The sequence below is a fragment of the Penicillium verrucosum genome, assembly GCF_028828655.1.
Source record: "Penicillium verrucosum strain IBT 35672 chromosome Unknown utg000001l_segment0_segment0, whole genome shotgun sequence".
Classification (NCBI taxonomy): domain Eukaryota; kingdom Fungi; phylum Ascomycota; class Eurotiomycetes; order Eurotiales; family Aspergillaceae; genus Penicillium; species Penicillium verrucosum.
In genome coordinates, this window is record NW_026643210.1 from 13,957,633 (window position 1) to 13,977,493 (window position 19,861).

General features: G+C 46.8%; 9 protein-coding genes across 9 annotated transcripts; 5 read left to right on the top strand and 4 right to left on the bottom strand.

Moving 5' to 3' along the window:
* Positions 1 to 1,531: 1,531 nt before the first annotated feature.
* Positions 1,532 to 4,017, top strand: cat1 (catalase catB; the record flags this gene model as incomplete). Its single annotated transcript, XM_057217877.1, has 6 exons — positions 1,532 to 1,828; positions 1,885 to 2,110; positions 2,167 to 2,582; positions 2,638 to 2,802; positions 2,855 to 3,029; positions 3,104 to 4,017. 6 exons carry the CDS (start codon positions 1,532 to 1,534, stop codon positions 4,015 to 4,017), a joined length of 2,193 nt encoding a protein of 730 aa, XP_057079760.1.
* Positions 4,018 to 4,287: 270 nt separating this feature from the next.
* On the bottom strand, positions 4,288 to 7,669 carry treA (alpha,alpha-trehalase treA; the record flags this gene model as incomplete). Its single annotated transcript, XM_057217878.1, has 4 exons — positions 4,288 to 5,502; positions 5,552 to 5,839; positions 5,891 to 7,606; positions 7,658 to 7,669. The coding sequence occupies 4 exons, from the start codon at positions 7,667 to 7,669 to the stop codon at positions 4,288 to 4,290; spliced, it is 3,231 nt and encodes a 1,076-aa protein (XP_057079761.1).
* Positions 7,670 to 8,908: 1,239 nt separating this feature from the next.
* Positions 8,909 to 10,028, bottom strand: N7516_005159 (non-structural maintenance of chromosomes element 1 family protein; the record flags this gene model as incomplete). Its single annotated transcript, XM_057217879.1, has 3 exons — positions 8,909 to 9,178; positions 9,231 to 9,847; positions 9,917 to 10,028. 3 exons carry the CDS (start codon positions 10,026 to 10,028, stop codon positions 8,909 to 8,911), a joined length of 999 nt encoding a protein of 332 aa, XP_057079762.1.
* Positions 10,029 to 10,483: 455 nt separating this feature from the next.
* Positions 10,484 to 10,792, top strand: N7516_005160 (uncharacterized protein; the record flags this gene model as incomplete). The annotated part of the gene is made up of 1 exon (XM_057217880.1): positions 10,484 to 10,792. The coding sequence occupies one exon, from the start codon at positions 10,484 to 10,486 to the stop codon at positions 10,790 to 10,792; it is 309 nt and encodes a 102-aa protein (XP_057079763.1).
* A 670-nt stretch (positions 10,793 to 11,462) lies between these two features.
* N7516_005161 (zinc finger CCCH domain-containing RNA-binding protein) lies at positions 11,463 to 12,154 on the bottom strand (the record flags this gene model as incomplete). Its single annotated transcript, XM_057217881.1, has 2 exons — positions 11,463 to 11,791; positions 11,854 to 12,154. The coding sequence occupies 2 exons, from the start codon at positions 12,152 to 12,154 to the stop codon at positions 11,463 to 11,465; spliced, it is 630 nt and encodes a 209-aa protein (XP_057079764.1).
* A 1,656-nt stretch (positions 12,155 to 13,810) lies between these two features.
* Positions 13,811 to 15,171, bottom strand: N7516_005162 (NAD(P)/FAD-dependent oxidoreductase; the record flags this gene model as incomplete). The annotated part of the gene is made up of 2 exons (XM_057217882.1): positions 13,811 to 14,660; positions 14,711 to 15,171. 2 exons carry the CDS (start codon positions 15,169 to 15,171, stop codon positions 13,811 to 13,813), a joined length of 1,311 nt encoding a protein of 436 aa, XP_057079765.1.
* A 716-nt stretch (positions 15,172 to 15,887) lies between these two features.
* Positions 15,888 to 16,168, top strand: N7516_005163 (uncharacterized protein; the record flags this gene model as incomplete). The annotated part of the gene is given in 2 exon segments (XM_057217883.1): positions 15,888 to 16,016; positions 16,031 to 16,168. Coding segments are annotated over 2 exon segments (267 nt in total), but the record flags the coding sequence as incomplete, so codon positions are not given.
* Positions 16,169 to 16,310: 142 nt separating this feature from the next.
* On the top strand, positions 16,311 to 17,215 carry N7516_005164 (SDR family oxidoreductase; the record flags this gene model as incomplete). Its single annotated transcript, XM_057217884.1, has 4 exons — positions 16,311 to 16,347; positions 16,400 to 16,713; positions 16,761 to 17,131; positions 17,179 to 17,215. The coding sequence occupies 4 exons, from the start codon at positions 16,311 to 16,313 to the stop codon at positions 17,213 to 17,215; spliced, it is 759 nt and encodes a 252-aa protein (XP_057079767.1).
* An 871-nt stretch (positions 17,216 to 18,086) lies between these two features.
* nctB (negative cofactor 2 transcription regulator complex subunit NCB2) lies at positions 18,087 to 18,769 on the top strand (the record flags this gene model as incomplete). The annotated part of the gene is made up of 4 exons (XM_057217885.1): positions 18,087 to 18,108; positions 18,169 to 18,195; positions 18,322 to 18,581; positions 18,650 to 18,769. 4 exons carry the CDS (start codon positions 18,087 to 18,089, stop codon positions 18,767 to 18,769), a joined length of 429 nt encoding a protein of 142 aa, XP_057079768.1.
* Positions 18,770 to 19,861: the final 1,092 nt, after the last annotated feature.

The window sequence follows — 19,861 nt, forward strand, 5'->3', positions numbered from 1 at the left end:
TTATAGACAAAGAGAGTAGTCAAAATGTGTCTATGTTTTCTTTCGTGAGGTACTTTGTAAACCATGCCAATATTCTATACGGAATATGATTATTTCATTCATGTAACAACCCTGTCAATAGTTCTATGAAATTCAAAAACAAAGATATCTCGATCTCTCTTACGAGAATACTCCGTAGACACCGGCCGAGAGCTCTATCACACAGATATCACATTAAAAATAGCTCTTTCAATAAGTATTATGCCAAGTTCACAGTTGCCAAGATCATAAAAGAACCAATCTCATGACTTTCCATGGCTGGTTAAATCATTTTCCCCCCGCCAAGCATCTCAGCTTATCACACCCCGCGAATCCAGCAATAAGCGAGCACGAACGGCAACATGGACATGTCTTTTGCTGCAGGACAAGACTGCCAATATCTAAAATTAACTAAAAAAAAATAAAAAAAAATTAAACATCTAGGTCATGCCATACCGGAGACCAATGGAACATCTTGTCACTTAAACGGGTCATCACGGATGATGCCAACTACAAAAGTTGCGACGGGTTGCCTAGGTGTCTAAAAATGGTAAGAGATGTGCGCTAACAAGGATTTGCTGCAGAAGCTGGTCTTGGTAGTTTGGAATGCAGTCTGATCCCTGTCGATTTTCTACGTTCCCCAATTTCAAGTGGAAAAGTTGATGCCTACTCCATATAGAGTACTCTCTGTTTACTCTGTTACAATTGGGAGATTAATCCCCAATTAATCCCCCAATATGAGACATGATAATTTTTGACGCTAGGGTGTAGATTGTAGATCCTTTTTTCCTTTTTTTCCCTTTTTTTTTTTTTTTTCTCTCAATGGCTTTTGGTTAAATGTTACTCGCCAATTACAAAGCATCGCGGCCTCGACCAACTACGCTTAATCACCGCCAAGACATCACCCCTTTCACCCCCTTCACTATTTCACTATGCAAAGCAGTTAGCAGTTGAAACTCGGGGGTTTCAATCAGTTTATGTTGTATGTCTTCTGTCAATTCTTTCTATCTACCCATGAATCCATGATAGCCTGATGCCTATGGCCTATGGATCAACTGGCATTTCCAAACGAGCCAACGACCCATTCGGAGTGAAGCATGCATAACTATGGAGTACTCCGTACTATTATCACGACTCCTCTTCTTGGCTCGTGGAGACGGTCAACATCCTCTAGCTCAGCCCCACTATATCCAGCAGGATGTTACGATCTCGTCACACTGTTGGTCTCGGCCGGCCATGCTGAAATAATCAACAATCTCCTTGGAGAATCAATGGCCAGCCCATGCCCGATCAATAATAGTACCTGAAATCCTTGGGATTTTCATGAAGCTTCCCATTGGCTTACTGTAAAGGTCGCACTAGACAGTTTTAGTTCTTTATTTGGGGCTCGTACTCCCACCCAGAGAGTATAAAGTGACAGGATCTTTCATCTTTTTGTGGACTTGTTGGAAAAAACTCAACCGAGGTTGGAAATTTTTTTTTTTTCAAACAGTTATAATATTTAACTGTCGCAATGCATGTACTTGCCCTTGTTACGGGCCTCGTTGGCATTGCCAATGCTGCCTGTCCTTACATGAATGCCGATGCCGGCGACAATCCTCATATCGAGCGCCGAGCTGATGGAGATGCTGCTGCCAATACTGAAGAATTCCTCTCCCAATTCTATCTCAAGGACCAAGACGTCTATCTGACCTCCGACGTTGGTGGTCCGATCGAGGACCAAAACAGTCTCAGCGCGGGAGAGCGTGGAGCAACCCTGCTCGAGGATTTCATTTTCCGTCAAAAGATCCAACGCTTTGATCATGAACGAGTATGTTTTTATACATTTTAAATTGAAGTTTTAAAGCTTATATCTATTTTTTCAAGGTACCGGAACGCGCTGTTCACGCTCGAGGCGCCGGCGCTCACGGAACATTCACCTCCTACGGCGACTGGTCTAACATAACTGCCGCGTCTTTCCTTTCTGCCAAGGGAAAGCAAACCCCCATGTTCACGCGCTTCTCTACCGTTGCTGGTAGTCGCGGAAGTGCTGACACCGCGCGAGATGTCCACGGCTTCGCGACTCGCTTCTATACTGATGAAGGAAACTTCGGTATGGCAGAACCCCGTTTCCGATAAAACAAAAGGACACAACTGATTTGGATTTAGATATTGTTGGAAATAATGTTCCTGTTTTCTTCATCCAGGATGCCATCCTATTCCCGGATCTCATTCACGCCGTCAAACCCCGCGGCGACAATGAGATTCCCCAGGCTGCTACCGCGCACGACTCGGCTTGGGACTTCTTCAGTCAGCAGCCCAGTACACTGCACACCCTTCTTTGGGCAATGGCTGGCCACGGTATTCCTCGGTCGTTCCGTCATGTTGATGGGTTCGGTGTGCACACCTTCCGTTTCGTCACTGACGATGGAAAGACCAAGCTGGTCAAGTTCCACTGGAAGGGACTTCAGGGTAAGGCTAGCTTTGTGTGGGAAGAAGCGCAGCAGACCGCTGGTAAAAATGCGGATTTCATGCGTCAAGATCTTTTCGAATCCATTGAAGCTGGACGTTTCCCCGAATGGGAGGTATGTAATTCATTAACCCCAACATTGATCGCAATCCTTACTAATTACTCTTTAGCTCGGTGTTCAAATCATGGAAGAAGAGGACCAGCTACGATTTGGATTCGATCTTTTCGATCCTACCAAGATCGTCCCAGAGGAACTTGTTCCTGTCACCAAGCTGGGCAAGATGCAACTGAACCGAAACCCTATGAACTACTTCGCCGAAACCGAACAAGTCATGGTACGTCTCGATCTATCATCACCAAACGAGTAATACTAATTCCATTTCTCAGTTCCAACCTGGCCATATCGTCCGCGGTGTCGACTTCACCGAGGACCCCCTCCTGCAGGGCCGTCTTTTCTCCTACCTCGACACCCAACTCAACCGTCACGGCGGCCCCAACTTCGAGCAACTCCCCATCAACCGTCCCCGTGCACCAATCCACAACAACAACCGCGACGGAGCAGGTACGTACTACACCACAAACCCCAAAAACCACACCCCTCAACCCCCTCCCCCATTGCTAACCAACCAACCCTAGGCCAAATGTTCATCCCCATAAACCCCAACGCCTACTCCCCCAACACGGAAAACAAAGGCTCCCCAAAACAAGCCAACCAAACCTCCGGCAAGGGCTTCTTCACAGCGCCAGACCGCACAGCAAGCGGCAAGCTCCAACGCACCGTCAGCACGACCTTCGAAGACGCCTGGTCGCAACCGCGTCTATTCTGGAACTCGCTCGTAGCGACGGAGCGGCAATTCATCGTGGACGCAATGCGCTTCGAGACCTCGAACGTGAAGAGCAGCGTCGTCCGCAACAACGTCATCATCCAACTAAACCGCATCAGCAACGATCTCGCCACCCGCGTCGCGAAGGCCATTGGCATCGCCGCACCGAAACCAGATGACTCTTTCTACCACGATAACACGACCGCGCATATCGGCGCTTTCGGTCAGAAGCTCGCGAAGCTGGATGGGTTGAAGGTTGGACTTCTTGCGTCTGTGGATAAACCTGCTTCTATTGCGCTGGGCGCGAAGTTGCAGTCTGCTTTGTCTTCTGTCGGTGTTGATGTTGTTGTTGTTGCCGAGAGGATGGCGGATGATGTTGATCAGACGTATTCTGCTTCTGATGCTGTGCAGTTTGATGCTGTTGTTATTGCTGATGGCGCGGAGGGTCTGTTTAATTCCAAGTCTTTCACTAGTGTGCCTAATAAGGCTTCTGGTGCGTCGACTTTGTATCCCGCTGGTCGGCCTTTGGATATTTTGCTCGATGCTTTCCGCTTCGGAAAGACTGTTGGTGCGCTTGGTAAGGGCTCTGATGCTCTGCAGTCTGGGCAAATTTCTTCGGATCGTGAGGGTGTGTACACTGGTAGCACTGCTGGTGATGCCTTTGTCAAGGATCTTAAGGAGGGACTTCGGACCTTCAAGTTCTTGGATCGATTTGCTCTTGATTAGTGAGGGAGTGTCCTGTATGACTGTATGTATGGATATATCAATTTTTAAAAAAATAGGTGCGAATACTGTTCAACTTGTCACAATTTACAATTTGTGCTTTTACACTTTGGAGTACCTTTGATTTGTAGGTTTCTACCCAGTAAATTTATATTGTGTGGTAATTGCTTGTAGAGAACCCAAATCGAAAGGAAGGTTGTATTTGTAACAGAGTCTCTTTGTTGATTTCTTTTGGGAAAGTCCAGAGGAACTCCAGGGCATGTCAATCAGCTTCTAAAGTTCGAACAGAAGCCCTCGACGCCGACGCATAAAGGCGTCCGTGCCTGATACGGCTGCCATTGCGCGCACGTTCATCCTCTTATTGGCAGATTTAGGGCTTGAGGAAGGAGTTTGCGTCCTTTCTTGCCCGAGAATAGCCCATTCAGCAACGGTCGCACCAGTTCCATTCTTGGCCTCCACATCAACAGAGTCAAGAGCTTGGTTTCCCACAATAAGCAGAGACGCATAGCGCGCTGCTGGCACAGGGGATGATAAAGTCACATTTGTTGTATTTCCAGTAGGGATGGCAATGACATCGAGGTTGGTGGTCTCGGGGTCGTATGGATTCGATTGAATGACGTCTATGAGGCTGTGGACAACTGTGTAGTCCGAGCTTTGGGTGGAAAGCGCCATCGTAGGGTCTGCCAGTGTCTTGTTATGGAATATAACTGTGGCATTGACCGGCGGTGCCTGCGCCCAATCGAAATAGAAGCCTGATACCATAGCGCCAACCTCATCTTCGAATGAGACTGTCACGGAGTTTACCTCAGCTGCCAGTGAGGGCTGCCATTTTGTCGAGGCTGCGCCGTCTATTGCAGAAATAGGGAACTGGCCAGGTTCAAATGCATCCGAGGAAGAAACGGCCTGGCACTGTACGAGATTGCCCGCCACGGTGTTCTCTGTTCCACTCTGTCGGTTAGGAATGACAACAGAGCCCTTAAAAGGAAGATCATAAATGATGGCATCGACTTCTGGGCCAGAGTGAATCGTGATTGTTTTGTTGGCGAATCGCTGATCGGCAGTCTCCAGTGGGACAGCATCTGTGGCATGGCTGATGGTCGTGTGTGTGTAATTTGACCACGCCGAGATGGGCCACCCTCGCCAGTAGAAGGTACGATACTTCAGGTATGGAATCTGGGGAGGCAAATTTGGATCCACATGGAGGATGTCATCCGCTACCAGCCGCAATCCAAGATAACCATATATCCCAACCTGATTGGAACCACCGTGACCAGTAAGGAATGGATACGCGGGGTGTGTGCCTCCATTGATAGTAGCGTTATCCACCATCTGCTCCGACATTTGGTAGAATGGCGCGCGGGTATAAGGCTTATATGAGTACTGCGCATATGTGTATGCTGAACAGCCAGACGGTGACATTTCGTTTGCAACGACAGAAAAGATAGCCCAAGTCATGGCAGGGCCATCAGCGGATTGTTTGGCTGCGTACTGGATATTGTTAGTTTGACTTCTTTTTGCCCAAAATCAGAATACTCACATAGTCCAGATCGTTCAGCGAATTTTGGCTGGTGTAGTTCGCAGTATAGCCCAGAGGATATGTGACCATAACTACATCGGCTTGTTTAACAACAGCACTTCCATTCATGGTAGTGAACTCGAGAGTGACCTCATTTTCACGAAGCACCAAGACATTGTCAGCCATTTCATCCCAGGTAGCATTTTCTTCGAGTCCAAATTGCTGACGGAAGACGTTGGCGTGTCGGAGGGTCTCGGCAATGAGTGGCATTGTGTAGCCACCCGCATCAACGTGGTTGGCATACTCATCCTACTTTATGTTAGATTTAGATGCTAGAAAGAGATGGGGCGGCCAACTTACAGGGTCGGTCATGTTGGTCAATGTCCAGTAAGACCCGTTTCGAACCAGCAGATCCGCATAGAGAGTAGCCGCCGAATCGTAGACTGGGAAATGTTCTTCTTTGAATGCCCTTGTATTACCACTTGTAACCCATTGGTTAACCAAGGAAATTCCGATGTCTCCGTTCAGGTGATATTGGTAGTCCCAGCACGCGCCGGTAGCTGTGCAGTTGCCAAAGCGGCCACTGGTCCAAGGGAAGATTGCAGCCGACGGACTGAAACGTGTCTGGTTCTTAGAGCCAGAAAAAGCAGTTTGGATATTCTCCTGTGCTTGAGCATACTTGGCCACGCGGAAATTGGTGAACCGCTCGGACGCTTCTGGGTGAGAAGCAACAAGACCAGGTTGCATCCATACATCCGCATCCCAGAAGACTTGGCCACCATAGGAGTCAGAAGTCAAGCCACCAACTGAAATGCTGTCCACGTTTATCGGTGCTCCCGCGGCTTCCTTGACTGCGTTCTTGCCGGCAGTATTCTGCAGCAAGTAGTGAGTGCTGGTCACGGAGATTACTGCCAGATCAATGATGTGGCTATCTGCAGGCAATGTCCCGTTGGGGAACGCGTAATGGTCAACCGAAGCGTCAGGCATAACATTTTCCCATTCCACGATATGGGATCGAAGAGACTGGGCGTAGCCGTTGCTCATCGCGGCGGAGGTAGCCTTTTTGGCCGTTTGCTTGGGGTCAACAAAGGCATCCGTGGAGGCACCTCCGACATATTTGATGACGCGAACTAACTGACCAGGCTTGAACTTCACATCCACGGCTTGCGCAATGGACGATTTGTTGGAGTGGACATATGGTTTGTCGGTCACAATCTTGCGTGAAGAGAGATCCACATTTGGCGACCCAGTGAGATTCGCGTAAACATAAGCTGTGACATTAGCAATCCCATTCGGTCGGACTGCCGAGAAGATTGCACCATTGTCCTCTCCAGTCTCCACGAAGTCGGTGCGCACTGCAGAAGCTCCATCGATCACATTGGCGATGGTCGCATTCGATTCCGTAGTCGGGATAATCTCCATCTCGACCACAGCCTGATTGACGTATAGCTTGTGGGTGAGAAGACGATAGGTAATCTGGTAAGATCCCTTGTTGCCCCGAGGCGTCCATTTGTAAGACCAGACCAAGACACCTGCTTTGAAGTCGTATGTGGTTCGGAAATTAGAGATGGTCTCGTTGTCAACCTTTGCATCCAAATAGGTGTCATCACCAAGATCCAGGATGATTCCCGCCCAGTGGGGGATACCACTGATCACACTGTCATCTCCATATTGGGATAACCAGGGGAAGTTGCTGCCATTTGTCGTAGGCTGTGAGTCAAAGAACCCACTGATCGTTGCAAAGGTCTGGCGTCTAGAGAACAGCGGCCAGCCGTTGGTGTCATCATCGTGGGTATCAATTTCAAAGAAAGGACCGACACTGGCAACATTGATACCCAGATATCCGTTCGCTACTGATCCGCGAGATTGAAAGCGACCCTGTTCCAAGTAGGTTGAGCTCAGAAGCCAGTTGTCTTCGTCCCAGATCACACCATCAAAGCCAGTCTGGTACACATTGTTGCTGAAGTTGCCTGCCGAGGTAGAGCCTGTGTGTTCTCTGAAGCATCGTGTGATACGACTGGAGGGAGAGCCGCTGACAAGATTCAGAAGTAGCGGCAGTACCGCACACGTGAAGGACTAAGCATAGCGTTAGAGAATTAGTAAGGACGTACGGGGATATAAACTCACTTTGAACCGCATATTGCAGTTTTACCACGTTGCCGACCAAGTCAGATTCTCGAATGAATCAAAATTAATTAAATAAGAAGAAGTGATCGGTACTGTTCATGAGGTGAGGGGAGTGGAGGAAGTAAGACGAGGGTTGAAGGAAAGACAAGAGATTTAAGGGCACCTTCCTAAATCAGCACGAAGTGAGAAGATCTACCTACGTACCTACATTATGTAGGTAGCAATTTAAAAATCTTCCCTGGCCCTGAAGGTATGGTGAAATGTGGGGAAATAAAGTCAAGCTTACTGGCCCAGTTCAATATTCAGAGGACCGTTCTCAGTTCCAAGGTTGGTTATACGGGAGGTCTGGCATCAGCCAAGGGAAATATCGTACGAGGTTGGCTTCGCACTCTGTTAGACGGCTTCCAACGGGAGAACGGGGAGATGCGGGGCAACGACGAATGCGATCATATTTTGAGTCGAATATTTGGCTATTGGCTGTGAAGGCCGAAAGTTTCCGTCGGCATCCTCCACGGCCAAGACCTACCCGGCTTGGGATCGGGCCACCCCAGATCGTCGTCATCGACTGCAGGGAAGGTCTGGTGCGAGGGATTTTGTGGGGAAGTTGGGGGTTCTATTAGTAAATTATCTGACAAAATCCCGTTTGGGGGTCATCAAGTTATATAAAGATCAGCTGATCATCAGATCAGGGAAATTATCAGAGGATCTCAAGGTTAATGTTCTTGAAGAGTCATCAGGAAGGATGAAAGTTCAAAGGGTCGAAGTTTGAGGTTGAAGATTGTGGGGAGATGTTGATGCCTCAGGTATCTATCTATATCAACAACCATTTTAGACCATTTTAGTTTATGCCTTGGATATACCAGTAGATGCATTTCAATATGTTTCCAAGTATTTGATTCCTTTTTTCATATGGTTTCCAAAATCATGTTTGTACGCGACCCTGTATCGTACAAAGCCCATGACCCTTCTTGTGCACATGATCTCCAGTAACTATGTATCTACATTTGGAAACACAAATCAGGTTGAGCCTTGTCAAAAAACTCAGGGATGGGGTCGTCACGAGGCGGGACATCGCCTCAGGTCTCACTTCAGGCAAGCTGACAGCAATTCTCGCTCGATATTTTCCCTATCACTCATCCATTCGTTACTATTCACATGGACATGGTCACGGCGCGAACGCACATCCTAACGCTTGGTTAAACAGACTTGTCAAGGCTCAAGACAAGACTTATCTACCACATCAGTGGAGGTTCAAGTCTCTTCTTGTTCTTCCTCATCATCGTTCCCGTCCTCGGAGATTTCACCAAGAGCACTAGGCGCAGCAGACGAAGACTGTCTTTGTCGTGGAGCGGCGTTGCTTGGTCGCGGGTTCACAGTGAGCGCTCTTTCGCCCACGAATTTATTACCGGGCCACTCCTCTTTGCACACAGGGCATTTTTCTGCTTGCTGCATGCGGAAGAAGTTGCGCATGCAATGGTCATGAAGTCGACCCTTGCACTCACGGATTTCACAGCGTTGACCCTAGAGTATCTCGGTCAGGATTGTTTACTAATTTGGGATCAACCATACTTACCACAGTGATGATGTCTTTGCAAGCAGCACAAAATTTAATCCGCTCCACATCTTGGCCATTGGGAGTCTCGTCATTATACGTCAGGACCAACCAGCCCCGTAACTCCATCAGTGCTCGTGGTGTAAGGCTGAGGTAGCCCTTCGGACTCTTCTGCAGCCAGCCCTCTTCAATCAAGTGAATGATCATGGTCTCTGCTTGGGTCATACGCAATGACTGTACCGCTGCAGTTTGAGTTTGTGTTGAATCGTTGCTCGTGGATTGCCGTTCGCTAGATGGAACCTTATGGAGTTGGACAGCTTGCATCTGTGTAGCTGCCATTCCTTCGCACAATCGGGTATTATTTGTGACAAACATGTAGTCAAGCAATCGCTTGAGAAACGCGATCTCGTCGGGAGAATAAGTGGTCGCGAGTTGCGTCAAAGGATCACTTGTAGTATTTACAAGCGCATACAGTCGCTTTGGTGGTGTGGCCGGGGTATCTTGTTGGGCTGGTTCGGGGACTTGGGGCAGTGAGCTTCTGATTTCAAGGTCAAAGGGTGACACGGCGGTGTTAGCCACCGATATAAAGTCTGCGAATTGGTCTTCCCCAACCTCATCAGGATCCACTGTTCGCCCCTCTTCTCGATGATTTCAACGTTAGCGACTACCACCATTACTGACAAGGGGCTTAAATAGGAGCCAAGTACCAGAGACTGTTAATATCGCAGCCAGGATGGGTTGCGCATCTTCAAAGGTCATAGACGAGCGTGCCATAAACGCCTGGAGAAAGGCACGATTGCTGTCGTTGTATTCGGTCATATTTTCAATTTTGACTTCTGGTCATGAGGTCTCAGAGGGTGTGATATCAGTCAGTTCGGAGTCCTTTGTGCCAACGAGACACTCGCTTTGACGCGATCAGACGCGCTCGCGTGGCTGTAGATGAAAGAAAGATAAGAAGGTCCGATAAGGATGCTTAGTAAATTTATTCATTCCTGAGGCATCAATATCCTATGTGGTATGAAAAGGTCTGTATGGTTCAGGACAGAATTGTTACTAGAGGGGTTAGCATCAGTGTTGGAAATGCGCTAGCAGGGATAAAGACGCAGGGTAATAGTGCCCGGGCAAAGTGCAGATTATTCGGCCAAGGATAGTAACTATGTGTTGTGATACTACAACCTTTGTGTCGAACGTCTGAACATGGGAAGAAGCCAAAGACGGGACAATACTTCCAAGGTTCTCAGCTTATTACTAAGATAGATGGCGATGTCATGAGCATGCACTCCTCTTCATACGTCGCATCAACCTCGGTCCCAAAACCAAACCATCAAGCGACTCCCACGAGATCTATGAGTGTGCCAACGACGACTGCACAGCAGACAACATCCGGCTCTGGCTCCGGCTCGGCCACCTCTGCTGGTACTGGTGTTATTGGGGGCGCTGCAGGTGCCAGTATTATTGGAGCCGGTGTCATCTTCCTACTGTGGAAGAGGAGGAAATCACACCAGCAAGATGGATTGAATGAACCAGGGAATATCCGATACGACTATATTCCGAAAGGCCAGTCGGATCACGTTGGGAAGTGAATGCAACATCCTGCAGAGGTTGAGGCAAATGACCCGGTCCATAAGGTTGCAGAGGCACCGGGAAGCATCCCTCGCAATGTATCGCAAGAAGCTGATCCTAATGCCTTCATTGCCGAGCTACGGGCATTGGATGTTGGAAAGCACTATTGAGTGTGATAAGAGTGGTGTTGCAAAAAAGGATATTTCGGGTATTTATGTATGATCCATGAAATTATTAGTCGATGCTTGAGACACATGTACTATTATCCGTGTGGAGTTTTATTGAAATATTGGTAATTGGTGATGGGATAATTGCAATTTTCTAATAGTGCCTCATGAATTCATCATGCTAGAGAGAATGTTCAATCTTATCCCTTTGAATTGGTTGCCTTGACCGATATCACACATTCAGGTGCTTGTCAACGTACAGGATTGGGCTTCAACTACACGTAGGGAATTACTGAGCAAGATTTGTACATGCAGCCTAGCTGTGAGTTGTATTGATCGCACAAGTCTGATATCATGAAACGCAAATGCCAATCAGCAAAAGAAAAGACAGACCGAAACCCCATGTCCTAGATGCGCCGCTGCGCAAAGGAAAATGGAATCGAACCACCGACTGATATCGCCGAACGCCAAAAGATCGAATGTAGTGAAACAACAATGAAAAAAATCAAGAGTCGTGGTGCACCTAGTATCGTCGCCGGGCGGGCTCAGGGCTGGGGGTGCGGCTGACACTGCGAGGATCTCTGCCGCGCTCCTTCAGCCACTTCTTGGTGCTCAATCGAATCTCACGGTCAAGTTCAGGCGAAGGATCTTTGCGGTGAATGAAATTGCAGAAGCCCCCTCGTACACACCCTTCACCGCTATTGAGTCGACAACAGGCTTCTCGGAAATCCGTGACAGGTGATAACTCGCAGTAGATCGGTCGCGCTGCATACCAACGGGAGTTCAACGCGTCACATGCTGCCTGCGCATCTTCTTCGTATTTGAATCGACCGTAGACGTTACCAATGAGATCTATTGTCGCGAGACCTGATGTCAGTAGAGAATCGGACATTTTCAAGAGAGCATTTACTTACGGTCGTTGTTGTTGTCGCAGATGACCAACTCTTCGATTTCGCCGTACTTGCACAGCTCACACCATACGTCCTCGTAGAAGGCGTCGAAGTGGTTCTGCATCTGGCTGGGGTTCATCTTGTTCTTTGGGTCGTAGGCCGGGTTCTGGTACATGTTCGGCATGAGAATGGTTTGGGAGTACGAAGGCTTCACATGCTTGCGAGAGCAGCGGTCGCCGTGTCGGCATGCGCCAATTTTGTAGTAGAACGAACAATTGACTTTGTCCTGTTCGGTACCGAAGATGGATGCAAGGTAGTTGGCCATGGTTGGTTGCTGTCAAGCTCTGGTATTGGGTGAGGTGGATTTGAGAGAAAGAGAAATGAGAGAGCCTCGGGTCACAGAAGAAGCAGACACAAATGAAACGAGGGCGAAGTTGCTTCAAAGGCTGGGTGATATGAAGTTTCTGGAGAGCTTGAGTGGCGCGAATAACTGGATGACTAAAACTGGGGAGCTCGCGGGTAGCCGGATTAACTATATTCCGAGTTGTAAAGTCGGACGTGGATTTGGTGAGGATTTTCCACCACATACCTTCTGTATTTCACACCTAATATAGGCAAAACATCCAAAAAATACACAAAAAAAGGCTTTAGAAAAAGACTACTAAGGAAATTTACTTAGGAACAGTTGTCTTTTTCCATACCTACAGAGTTAGATACCCAACTAGCTACATGGCTTCCTCCCGACACTGAGGACTGATTTGGCATGGTCGACAGCCTTGCCGGCGTCAGGTGCAGAACCGGGCCAAAATCGACTTGATTGAGTTGATATTATTCCTAAGCTGGACAGTGTGGGCTGGACATTTACTATCATGAGTTGCACTGGGGGTAGTAAGGCTCAATTGCAGGCATATTTTGAATCAGTCGAATTGGCCAATAACAAAGGGCGAAAGAAAGGAGAAAATGGGAACACAGAGAGTATAACGAAGTCGAGTTTCTCAATCTAATTAAAGACTATGGAGACAAAGTTATAAGGCATTTCAACTTGTCTATAGAACAACATTTTATTAAAACTGATACCTTCAAGTCTCTGAGATCTTGCATGGACTTGTCCAACAGAATCATGAGCCAATTCCAAGACCAAGAGTGACCATTGTAACGAAAAAGTCGAGTCGAAATAACGGCACAGATAAAGAGAAGACGTGAAGGAAGAAAAGAACTTTGAAGAAAAGTGCTATAACTTGGGTGGGCGCTTCTGATAGAACTTATGATTGTGTTCAGATCCTCCGCATCCTGGTCTAATGGGTTGGGTTGGTCCCTGGGGATGTTGATCCCATAAGGATTGGTTTGTGTCAACATCAGCTGGACATTGTGGTTGTAATTGATATTCGGGCTGGTTGGCCCTGTCAAATTATAGGTTTGTTGTGGTGGAGTTTAGGCCCTAGTGGGTAGCTACAGGGTTTGACTAACGTTTAAAGCAGCGGATGGTTGCAGCGATTGCAGGGTATATCTAATCGTCAGACTAATTCCGGTGGTCTCGTTGTGTTTGACAGTCACATAAGGTATACGGGTGCTAGTTAGGCAATGAATACACTTCAATGTAGGTTGGTATGCTGTTCTCCTTCGGTACAGGGCTCATCGTAATGGCAAATTGGCCCTCGCTGTACAACAGAATAGCCTTGCTTTTTACAATGGGGTGGCTTCAAATTTCAGACTATCAAGCAAATGATTAAGCCACATGACTTCAACGCCTGCTAATGATATCACTGTGTATTTAGCTTCAACAGTGGACTCTGCAGTACTGGCTTGACAAGTTGCTTTTCATATGATAGGTGCATCAGTCCTGCTTGCTCCCATCGCCCCTGTGCGCATTCAGAAGAGATGTGTAAGAGAACCATGTGGCTACGATGTTGTTTTGTTAAGTGATTTTGGGGAAAGTACGTCTAGGGGGATATCCGGATCTCTTTCCTATTATACATAATACTCACAGCTTGGGACTAGGACTTTCATCCTGAACGGCCAAGCCACTCACATCTACTGAAAGCTTTTGCTTTTTGATCATCTCAGAAACAACCTTTCCAGTGCCCAAACTCAGTGAGATTCCCCACGCTCCATGCCCAGCGGCTATGAAGATGCCTCCCTTGGGGTTTGCTTTCACTCCTCCCAGAGAGTAATCTCCAACTCTTCCAATGGTGGGAACACCAGTATCCCCCACCGGACGGAAGCACAGCCCTTCACGGATAATCTCCAAGTCATCTGTGTTGGCCGTCTTGTCGGTAGCCTCCTTTGTGTCCTTGGGAAGATCTCCCATCAAACGAACTGCAACATCTTTGAGTTTTTGCATCTCGGAGGGATCAAAAAGTTGGCTGGTATCCCCGGCGCAAGAGGGAAGCTTCATCATGGGGTTGTTGAGACCTGCGATATAAATCTCTCCGCCTTCCCTGAGGAAGATCTCGGGGCTAAACCCGCACGACGGAGGGTGTGTGGTAAACACAGCATGGCTGCTTCCGCGGTAAACATTCTTCTCGTGTTCCATTGTATACCGAGGGGATCGAACAACCAGTGAATAGCCAGCCAAAGGTGATATATCGAATGATACCTGAGAGGAGGGGAACAGATCTCTGAGAACCTGTGGTGTCCATGGTCCCATGCTCAGAACAAGGTTCGTACACGGCATGATCGATTCCTTCTTAGAATCCAAAGACACCATTCTGATGCCAGTGATTGTACCGATTTCATCCTTGACCACTGCGGTGGCCTGGGCTGGATTATGAAGCTTAACGCCTCGGGAGACAGCGCCGTCAATGAGGAATTGACTCAACCGCAACGGATCTCTGGACACAATTAACAAACCATCCATGAACTGCTTCAATTTGGCACTCACGCTTGAGCCACTGTTTCGCCCTCACTGATCTTCTCCAGGATCCCCTCCTTCTGCATCGTCAACCATTCCGGAAATTCAATCGGAGTGATATCCCCGGATCCAGCCGCGGTCTCTGCTCTACTAGTGCCCGTTCGCAACCAATCGTCACCACGGGGACCGCCTCGCTTGCGTTGAGCAACAGTATCCAAGTTGAATGCTGTTCCTTTCATGAACCCCCACTTTTTGTCTCCGCCCTGTGCTGCGGCGAGCTCATGGTGCAAGTCGAAGGACATAGCACCTAGAGGGGCAAGAGATGACTCGAACCAATCTCTGGCTAGGAAACCTGCGGCATATCCCGAGGCTGCGGTAAAAAGCTCCGGGGATTGTTCAACGATGTGAATCTCGCCTTCTGGTTGGTTCGCAGATAGGTAATATCCAATGGAGGCTCCAATGATGCCTCCTCCGAGGATAACAGTCGACATGCTGGCTGTTGTGGGTGCAGAATTCAAATCCCTTGCCAATTGTCGAAACGAAAACTTGGTCACAATTTTTGCTTGCAGATCGGACTGTCCGAGATTGTATTCCTCGGCAATCTACGATTGCTTTCCGGTTTCCTTTGCACCGGCCCGGCAATACGTACAAGTGGTGGGATGGAATATCGGGGAGGAATTCCATGACTCGGCATATTAGATAATGATATACGGCACCCAACCTTGGAAACATTGAATACATTTGTACTATGGAGCAAGGGAAGAGCCCATCGCAAAATTTGACTCTTTTGGGCGATTGTTGAAGTGTTTCTCTTATGAAAAGTGGACCTCTCGGATCACTTCTGCAATTGGCAACGGCTGTGTCTTCTATTCGGTTCGCTGTACGACGTACGGGTTCACGATTTATTTTATATGTATATTGTACTATGTATATTCCAACCCCATCTGATAACCTCTGAAAATTTAGGTACATTCTTTAAATTAAAGTTATTTCTTAAAGTTTAGTTCTCTCCAGAGCCAAGATCATACAGTCCGAGACCAATTCATGGGGAAAGCACCTGTCTATGGACAATACCTTCAATTTCTTATTTTTTTTAATTGCAAATTAAACGATTACTTTGACTATGGCTCTAATATTAGCCTATAGATATTATATATACAGTACTCTGTATAATAAAAGGTGTACAACATGACGTCGACCTCTGCAGGGAAACCTTCCCGTCGAGACCGAGATTAATAAGCCCCGCACTAAACCTTTCGCGGCACACGGGTCTTCATATTATTATTCCTTGTCATTATTGATATTCATTAAAGACGTCTACAAAACAAATTGGAAAGTAAGTTATACTAGCTGCCTATCCAGAGTTTTCCAATGCTTGAGTTGCTGGCTTTACAAAATTGCTCAGTCATGTTTGTTCACCCATGGATATATATACCCGAGAGTCGAGACAACCCGAGCATGTTTATGGAACAAACCTCAACCCAATAAGCAATAGTTACCAAAGCCTGCTGGCGTGCATTCTCCTCACAGCTATCATCTCCGACTCGGCATCCTTTCTAGCTTTCATTTGTCGCGGTGTTGATTTTCTAAGAAACTTCATACCACTAACACCACCATAGAATTCATCAAAATGGCCAAGACCATCATTATCACGGGAGCTTCAAGAGGTAATTCCCGTCAAATTCCATGTATAGTGACATACTAACATCAACCCCCTAGGTATCGGTCTTGCTGTGGCCAAGTATCTGCTCACGGCACCTCAATCCCACAATGTTGTGGTGGTAGCCCGCAGTGTTGAACCCCTCCAAAATCTCAAGGAGCAATATGGAAAACAGGTGGCAGTCCTGAATGGCGACCTGTCAGACTTTTCTCTTGCCCAACAGGCCGTCGACACGGCCATCAAGACCTTTGGTCAACTTGATGGAATGGTCCTTAACCACGGCCTGCTAGGCCAGATCGGCAAAATCTCCGATGCTGATCCTCAACAGTGGAAGGAGGGCTTTGATATCAACTTTATCAGCTTGGTTGCTTTTGTACGGTACCTACATCAAATCTACAATTCACTACTAACAGATTCTAGGCCAAAGCGGCTCTCCCGGCTCTCCGTGAGTCCAAAGGAAAAATCATCTTCACATCGTCAGGTGCAGCAGTCACCGGTTACCGTGGTTGGGCTCTCTATGCTGCCACCAAAGCCGCCATGAACAACTTTGCCATGAGCCTGGGTGCCGAAGAACCCGACGTCACCTCCGTGTCTATCAGACCCGGTATGGTCGACACCGAGATGCAGCGTGCTCTGCGAGAGGACCATGCGACAGCATTGGACGCCGAAATGCACTCCAAGTTCACTGGAGTCCACAAGGACGGCAAGCTCCTCAAGCCTGAGCAACCTGGGCATGTCATGGCCAAGCTGGTCCTCGATGCGCCGAAGGAAATCAGCGGTCATTTCTATTCGTACGTATCCCACACAGATTTACGCGAGAAATACTAATAATTGGCAGATGGAACGACAAGGAGCTCGCAGTTTTCCAGGAATAAAGAATATCATTGATAGCTAGTATAAATTTTTTGTTCATATCTGTAATCTTTATAGCAAGTCAGTAAAGATCGCCATAGAACAATGAGTGCAAGATTGGAAGCAATGATTGTTTACAAGTCAGTCGAAAGATGAAAAGCAATACATTTTAAAAGCATTAGGCGCAGTGCACCTTCATGTTTAGCATGGAATGTAAAGGTATACATCATGTAATTGGAACTGAAAATATAGCAAAAAATTCTGCGCGTACCTTTTAAATACAGATGTAAAAGATTCCTGTCCTGCCAATTGTATTCCGTTAATGTAATTCAAGCAGAACCGAGTTCCACGCTTCCACGCTACAATATCGAGATTGGTTTGCCTGTAAATTCTTCAATAAAGTTAGCAACAGCTTAAAACAAATGAAGTGAGATGCAAATAGGCAGAATTGATATAATAGAGTTCAGATAGTCCGTTTGGCTAGGACAGGTAAGGTCACCATAGAATGTATGATAGGGGCGACAAGCAAAGTTCATCATGTAGAAATTGGAAGGGAAAAAAAAGGATTCGAGCAAGAGCTTACCATTAGTTTTTGGCCTTGGAAAGAGTCGATCTCATTTGAAGGACTCTTTCCAAGGTAGTTGGAGGAGAGTGAAGACTGATGAAAGAAGAAGTAAAATGAAAAAAAATTTGGCGCAATTTATGTGATCTGAAAGCGGTGGTATTCTGCCGGCAAGAAATTGTACTTAACTCCGTCGCGCGCCTGCGATGGGCCTTGAAACTTTGAGCCCCACGCAAAAGATCAAAGAATTAAAGCATCCCTTTTTACGCCTCTCCCATAAGATCTGGCACTTGTGCTCTATTCGCCTGTCATCAGATATCACCTGATTAGCTATGTCTGACCGAGAATTCAACTGTAAGTGGATCTCTAGATCTTGCCCGCCTACGCGCAACCTGCTGACATGTACGTGAATAGCAAACGATGACCTGTCGCTGCCCAAAGGTATGGTGCAATACCCCTCATGAATGTGTATAGCTCTTTGTGAGCTTCCTTACCTCTTCAATATTATATGCACTTGTGGCTTCACATACGCGTTTGCTAGCATTTGCTAACTTATATCTGTGATAGCGACGGTCCAGAAGATTATTACCGAGATTCTACCACCTAGCTCCGGCCAAACCTTCTCCAAGGATGCGCGTGACTTGCTTATGGAATGCTGTGTTGAATTCATCACCCTGATCTCCTCTGAAGCGAACGATATCAGTGAGAAGGAGGCCAAGAAGACCATCGCTTGTGAACATGTGGAGAAGGCATTACGGGATCTCGGCTTCAGTGACTATATTGCCGATGTACTCGCTGTTGCCGAAGAACACAAGCAGCAGCTGAAGGTATGTGAATAATATGGTTGGAATTGTGACACCTTAGATCGCAGGCTAACCTCTGATCTTCATTATAGTCACGAGAGAAGAAGCAGAGCAAGATGGAGCAAAGTGGCCTGACAGAGGAGGAGCTTCTAAGGCAACAACAGGAGCTATTCCGATCAGCGACTGACAAATACCATGCGGTCCCAGAATAGAATCACCTAAGACTCGTGCTGGTCATAGAGTGGAAAGGATGATGGCGTTTTGTGTGTGTGTTCCACCGGATATGTGGGTCTGGAGTTTTTTTTCCTGAATGGTTTCTGATTTTTTTCCCTCCTCTGCTTTGAGAGGAAGCTTTGTGGGCAGGACATACTCTCTAATTATGCGAAATCGCGCAATGCATTAGTTAATTGCATATGATTTGAATGTTTAACATGCACAACAACTCCCTAGAATGCTAAACGGCATACAACGTATATATTCAATAAAACACATGTGTGTTGGCCATGATTATGTTTGGAGGATGTCCGTGGGTCTTGTCCTGGCTAAGCTCATAGACAAAATCCTACTCAGGTCTATAGTTAACTGTTGTAGTGTACAATATGTATTGTACTGCGCAATATATTCTACCAATATATTCTACCGGTGTATTGTTGTGTCATGATCAAACCTATATTTTCGATCTGATTTGAACATGTTTTAACCATTTTTGAATCCTAGATGCAAGATAACTAACTATAAAGTACATCTAGATATGAGACTAAATATTCAAAGGGGAGGACGACAGTGATTATATTGACCGCCTGGAAATCCAGTACCGCCTTCCTGATTGGGTGTGACACTGAATTGATACCTGTTTCTATATACCGCTCACCACACCGCCTTTGTGTCAAACTACCTAGGTACCCATATAATACTAGCAAGACAGCAGATACCTACAATTTCTATATAAACCCCATACAAAAATTAAGTCACTTTTGTCACATAACTCCAATTCTAGTTTACATACATTAACCCACCTTCTTACTACCCCTTTTTTCATCACTTTCTTCGTCAATTCTATTTGTATCAAGACAGTAATCAAGCAGAAATGTACGATTTTTTTCTGGCCAAATGTAGTGTTTTTTTACTACGAATTATATGGGGCAGAATATATGGCAGAAAACTCTATAAGTGGCAGAAATGTTTGGCAGAATTCAGTATTGCACACTGCACACTGGATTAGCACAAAGTCAACCGCCCAAATGTTCGGAAAGATTATCATCCGTCCCACTCCAACTCCACTGCACGTGATTTTGATTTGCTCA